This window comes from Loxodonta africana, chromosome 16 (assembly GCF_030014295.1).
Source record: "Loxodonta africana isolate mLoxAfr1 chromosome 16, mLoxAfr1.hap2, whole genome shotgun sequence".
Classification (NCBI taxonomy): Eukaryota; Metazoa; Chordata; class Mammalia; order Proboscidea; family Elephantidae; genus Loxodonta; species Loxodonta africana.
Genome location: NC_087357.1, coordinates 2819267 through 2825055, shown reverse-complemented (window position 1 = coordinate 2825055; position 5789 = coordinate 2819267). Strand labels below are relative to the sequence as shown.

Here is a 5789-nt window from a genome sequence, read left to right as displayed (position 1 = left end):
TCTATAGTGTCAGAAAGCAGATGGGGGAATTTCTGAGGGGCAGGAAGACACCTCCGGGGTGACAGGCATGTAATGTTTCCCTGGGTAGACACAGATGTCCAAACATATCAAATTGTACACTTTCAATGTGTGCAGTCATGTCAATTACACCTCCAAAGGCCTGTTTTAAAATAAGCCCGTGTGGTCAGTGACCAGAGGCCCCATGACACCCAGTACAGAGAGCAGGCCCAAGGTCAGGTGACTACAAGGTCAGCGTTGGCAAGCCCAGACAGGGGCTCAAGGGCTGGACAGGTCAGTGAGTGGGGAGGAGGAAGGGAGAGAGGACCCCAGAGTCCATGCCCAAACCCAGAACAGACCCTCCCCCACGGGACCCCAAATCTCTGCTAGCTTGCCCCCCTCCCCGTTCTGTTCCTTGTCCCCCTCCTTCCCTGGAAGTGCAGGTCTGTGTGTCCAGGGTGCCACCTCCTCGGAGCCTCAGGACCACCAGCTCCCAGGTCACCCTGGGAAGATCTCATCTAGGCCCTGGGCGAAGGGAGGGTGGGCAGAGACACTGGTGGTTGTGGCTCCTCTGCTACCAGGGAGCCCTGTCTCCCCAGCTCCCACCTGGGACCTCAGCCCCATCTCCTCCCGCAGGTGTGGCTGTTGGGAGGTTTTGGGGTAGTGAGTGGGCCCTTGGGGAGCAGCTTAGGATCCGGGAGAGTGCCCCGGGGGAATTCCTCCCCATCGTGGGATCCAGGCCAGGCATCAAGCTGCCCATGAATCCACGCCCTGAGTTTGGGCCCTCTGCTTGGGAGCATCCTCTTGCTGCTCCCCTCTGTCCTCCAGGACTGCTCCATGAGGGGGCAGCCAAGCCCTGTTTGATGCAGCCCGGGGCTCAGCAGCAGTGATGTGCAGAAGGTGCTCACCAGCTGCGGGGCGGGGGAAGACGTGCACACAGACATAGCACTCATGACTCCCCAAGTCCACGTGCTTGGGTGGGTGCTCCGGCATCTCTGGGGAGCTGGTGACCTCCCCTGGGACAACCATGAAATGAGTCTTTACGATAAGAATAAAACTGTGGTTTAAGCCCTTCCCACTGCATATTGAGAGACCACCACACATCTATCTTTTCCATAAATCAGAAGGCTCCCTAGGCCGAGTGGCAGAAGCCCCCCAGATGCACCAACCCCCAGATTCCCTGGCATGTTGTGGACGCTGGGCTGGGCCTGTTGGTGTCTGTGAGGGACTGCTGGGCAGCGCTGTCGGGTTTCAGGATCCTCTCGACCCCTCTTCGGGTCACAGGGCAGGCTTTCCAAGGCCTGGAGCAGGTCGTCGGGGGCAAGCACCCCCTTCTTTAGGTTGACATTTCCACAGAGGGCCATCTCCCTCCAGGAGAGACCAGGGCATGCTAGGAGTCCTTACGGGGTTCCAGCACCAAGGTGGGACTGAGGGAGGAAGCCTGATGGGACCCCTGCTCCCTACCTCTCAGGGACGATCTCGTTGATTCTCATTCTACCCAATGGACAGAGGCTCAGAGACAAATACAGCCTGCCCTCCCCCACACACGCATACCATACCCACCAAATCCTGCTCTCTGTGGGACAACTCAGAGCCCGGGCTGAGCATGGGCGGACTGAGCGGGGTGAGGGCACAGGATGGGGCCTCCAGGAAATAGGGGCATGCCCATGGGACTCGACGGGTTGCTACCACCGCAACGGCCTTTTTGGACCGCTCATAAAACGCAAACCGTTCAAACTTCTCCAGCGAATTCTGGAAGACAAACAGCAGTGGCTCTGTGGGTCAAGGGAGCCTGCCTCGTTTGGGGCCTGACTAGGTCGCCCAGCAGGCTCAGCCAGCCCTGCCCCCCGGGGTTGCACCCCAAGTCCCAGTGGTGGAGCAGCCCCTCCGGCCCCCCTGCACAAGGACAGCTTCCCGCAGGCTGTGCAGACTCGGGAGGCAGCAGATCTGAAGCTTCAAGCGGGTCAGTGGCTCCAGCCTGGTCCCAGGTCTTCCCTGTTGCCAAAGCCAGGCTTCAGTGGGCCCTGGGAGGTGGGGCCTGGGGGAAATCTGGGGGCCCTGGAGCAGTCCTGAGGCTCTGAGGGGATAGTTGGGGGGGCACAGATGGAAACAGGTCCCTGTCCCACCCAAATCTCAGGAGCTGTGACACCCTGTCCCTCCACGCTGGGAAGAGCAGCCACACAACCCAGGTGTCTCCCCAACCCTGGCAGGGTAGGGTGTAGGCCACAGCCAGGACTGGAGGTGGGGGTCCTGGGACCATGATTACAGTGACCAGGGAGGGGGCCAGGTACCCCCACCACCCTCTAGGTTTCACCTAGGTCCTGGTTCACTCCCAGGTGGGGTACCACACATCAGTGCCCCAGAGCTCCCCAAAGCAAGAGCTGGGGGCTGGCAGAGTCTCAGGCCTTGGAGAGCAGTTGTTGGGGATTGGTAGTGGGAAGTGAGGACCCCAGGCAGAGACAGGGGAAAGTGGGTGGGGCCGTGGGAAGTCTGGGCAAGAAGGGAGACCCAGCCACCCCCACTCCAGGTCCACTTCTTCAGCTCCAGGCAGGGAGTGTGCACCAGAGGGCCCTTTGGGCCAGCAGTGGCCACATGAAGACAGGGTCTCAGAGAAAGCATGGAGACTCACCGTGCAGCCTGCCTGGGGGAGGTGGTACTTGTAGTGTCTCCACAGTGGGATCTGAAGGCCCCTGGTCTGGTTGCTGGGCACCAGCTCCATGATGGCAGCCTGGGGCCAGGGCGCAGTCAGCTCTGCTGCCCCCACCCACCCCAGCTACCTGGCATGTGTCCCCCCCCACCAGAAAACAGCAGCAGGGGCCCCCAGACTGGGAAGGAGAAGGGGCCCCGAGCAGTGCAGGCCCTCACCGGACTCTCCATGTAGCTGTCCAGCAGCAGTAGCTTCACAACAACTTCCAGGAGCTGTGGGATACCCAGGCCTGGGAGGGAGGTGCAGAGTCCGGCTCAAACACTGCTCCTGCCCAGCCACCAAGGATGACTCTTGGCCCCCAGGACAGATGAGGTGCCCCAAGAACAATGTGACAAACTCAACGAAAGCAGTTGGTGTGACACAGTGAATACACACCCCACCACCACCTTGCCCACGACACCCACCTGCACCTTGCTTCAGAGCTGGACAGCCTTGCCCACAAGAGAGGGGCAATAGCTCTCCCCACCTTCAAGGACCTTCCTGAGGCCAGACAGTCCAAGGGTGAGAAGACGCCAAGGACACATTGAGGGCAGGTGTCATGGCTCTGGGCTGTCCACAAGTGGGCAGTAAATGACCTCGGGCCAACAAGGCACCTCCGGCCTCAGTCTCCGGGTTTGCAGGCGGTTACCACAGTGACCAGACCAGGTAGAGAGCCCAGCATCACCTCTGGAGTCTCAGGTGGCAGAGGGCCTCAGGGCCGTGGGTCATTGGGGGTTGCTCGGGGAAGGCGGGATGAGGCAGTGCTGCAGCCCCCTGAAGTGTCACAGCCAGTACTATGGCCATCAGTCCAACCGTCCTTCCCTCCCCCCGGCACCCCCCCCTCCGCCCCGGAGCAGGAGGGACTGCTCACCATCAGCGCAGATCTCCGTGGGGCCACACTGGCACAAGGAAGAGGTGCGGAAGTTGGCATCTGCAAGGACTGAGTGGACAGGCTGGTCAGACCACCCTACCGCACCTCAGTGGGTCATCTTTCTTGTCCTGTCCTGCTATGTAGACTATGCTTATCCCATCACAGCAGGTTCAGTGAGAACTGAGGTCAGAGGGCACAGACCATCCCTACTGGCCCCCCCACTCCCCCACCGGTGAGAGCAGCCTGGGTCGACGGAGCAAATACAGATAGGGGTGGGAGCCTGAAATCCACGGTGGGAGGAAAAGGCAGTTAATATCTCTGGAGATTCTGTCCAGGCCCTGAGACTCTGGGAGGGGCGGCAGAGTCAGGACCGGGCAGCAGGGCTTGAGGAGGGTTCAGAGAGACTGGAGTCCTGCCTCAGTGTCCCCATGAAGCTCCGGGCTTTGCCAACGGGCTTTGCCAACGGGGCTTTGCCAACGACCTCATGAAAATGGCACCCGCCCCAAACCGCAGGTGTTAGGGGCAGCCTGGCCTGTCGTGGTCCCTCAGGCAGCGCGGGCGGGGGGGGGGGTCTTAGGTGAGGCCGGAGAGGGAGGATTCGGGCCCAGGCCCGGAGGCTGCTGCCCCGGCCAGCACTTTTCGTCGCCGCACCTGGCCTCGAGAGCACCCAGGCTGGGGGAGGGGCTTCCTGCTCCGAAGTGGATCGAAGCGGCCGTCAGTGCGTTCTCCCCCTGCCACCCGGGCCCAGCCCTTCCAGGCACGGGAAGTCGTCGCCTCCCGGGCACGGGTGCAGGCTGGGGACTCCACCGGAGACCGGGGGCCGGCAGCTGGTGGGGACACCCAGGGCGGGGGCGCTCCCGGGGCGCTAACCCGCCGCGCTCACTGGTCTCGTCTCCCGGCCCCATCCGCGCCAGGGCGTAGAGCAGCTCTCGGGACAGCAGCGGTGGGACGCCTTTCAGGACCACCATGGTCTCGGCGGTGGGCCGAGGGAGCCGGGCGACAGCCCGGAGTCGGGCCCCAAGGGGCGAAGCCAGATGAGCTGAAAGGTGGCAGGGATGGGCGGGGCCTGGGTGGGGGCGGGACAGGAGGGGCGGGGCCCTGCCGTAGGGGCGGGGCGAGCCGCCAGGTCCTGACACTTCCTGGGACTGGACAGACACCCACAGGCCTTCCCTGGTGGCACTGGTGCCCCGACCATGGGCCCGGGGCAGCCATGCCAGGCAATAAGGGGAGTCAGGGGTCTCCACCGCCATTGGGGCCGGGACGGGGGGCTGGTCAGGGAAAGCTGCATCCAGGGTCAGCAGGGCCTAGCAACGGTGCACCGAGGCCCCGCTGGGGTGAGGGCTGTGCCTGGGAGCATTTTCTTCCCCAGCGTGGACCTGGGGTTCATCATTAACATTCCCAAAGTGTTACCTTTTTAGGACAAACACATGCTGGAAAACCAGTTTTATGTAAATAGACAAGAGGGTGCAATTTTTAGCTTCAAGAGCAGATCAAAACAAAACCAAAATTCAACAACAGAGCTAGAGGACAATGGACACAACAGAGGTGGGAGCCCTGGAGGCTTGGGGCCTCCTCTGGGGATGTCAAGTCAGGGTCCGGATTCAGTGTATGGACAGTCACCCAAGGCTCACCTTCAGCTCACTGTCCCCAGATCACCTCCAACTGGAACCAGACTTGCAGAATCCTGTCCCCTCCCCTGCCCCAGGGTGGGCTCCCTATCCCCGATGACTTCTGGAACCCAGTAACTCTGGGGAAACCTAACTTCCAGGTGGACCTGAGACTTTTCCCGCAGAGTCAAGAAAGTTTCTTGGTTGCTGGCTTTGGCCAGGCTGAGGCCAGGGTGTGAAGGCAGCCAGGGGAAATGGTCCTCAAAGCTGTCCGCAATGCCTGGTGCTTTGCTGCCAAGATGGGTCAACGCACACGAAAAATGCCATGAATGAATGAACTTTCTTGATTTGAAGTTTTCCTTCCTGGGGCACCTCTGAAAACTTCGGTGCAGCCTCTGCTTGTTGTTCTAGAATCTAAATAGAAGGTGTGTCGTCATCTAGCACAAATATTCATTTATTTATTTAGCTTTACTAATCCAAACTGCCACTTCTATCTCCTTGTGGGCGCCTACCACGAGGGAGAGGCCCATCCGCCCTGCTGAGTGAGCCCTTATCGAGTCCCCTGTACCTGTTTCTGTAACAGCCTGGGTCAAATATCCAAGTTCTCGAGGCTTATCTGAAAACAAGT

The 5789-nt window shown here is 60.7% G+C and overlaps 1 protein-coding gene across 2 annotated transcripts; it reads right to left on the bottom strand.

Moving 5' to 3' along the window:
• Positions 1-415: 415 nt before the first annotated feature.
• FUOM (fucose mutarotase) lies at positions 416-4522 on the bottom strand. 2 transcript variants are annotated; one of them, XM_023559855.2, is made up of 6 exons: positions 4438-4522; positions 3555-3623; positions 2863-2933; positions 2627-2725; positions 1672-1749; positions 416-1361 (listed from the first exon to the last, which is right to left on the bottom strand). In XM_023559855.2, the coding sequence occupies exons 1-6, from the start codon at positions 4520-4522 to the stop codon at positions 1062-1064; spliced, it is 702 nt and encodes a 233-aa protein (XP_023415623.2). In that variant the 3' UTR covers positions 416-1061. The 2 variants fall into 2 exon arrangements, with proteins under 2 accessions (XP_023415623.2, XP_023415624.2); XM_023559856.2 differs by lacking the exon at positions 3555-3623.
• Between the last annotated feature and the right edge of the window lie 1267 nt (positions 4523-5789).

Excerpts from the sequence above, each read along its gene's own strand:
- FUOM (XM_023559855.2), bottom strand. The coding sequence starts at position 4,522 with ATGGTGGTCCTGAAAGGCGTCCCACCGCTGCTGTCCCGAGAGCTGCTC. Across the intron at positions 2,726-2,862 it reads ACAGCTACATGGAGAGTCCG|GCTGCCATCATGGAGCTGGT; the intron begins GTGAGGGCCTGC and ends CCCTGGCCCCAG. Across the intron at positions 1,750-2,626 it reads TCCCCCAGGCAGGCTGCACG|AATTCGCTGGAGAAGTTTGA; the intron begins GTGAGTCTCCAT and ends TTTGTCTTCCAG.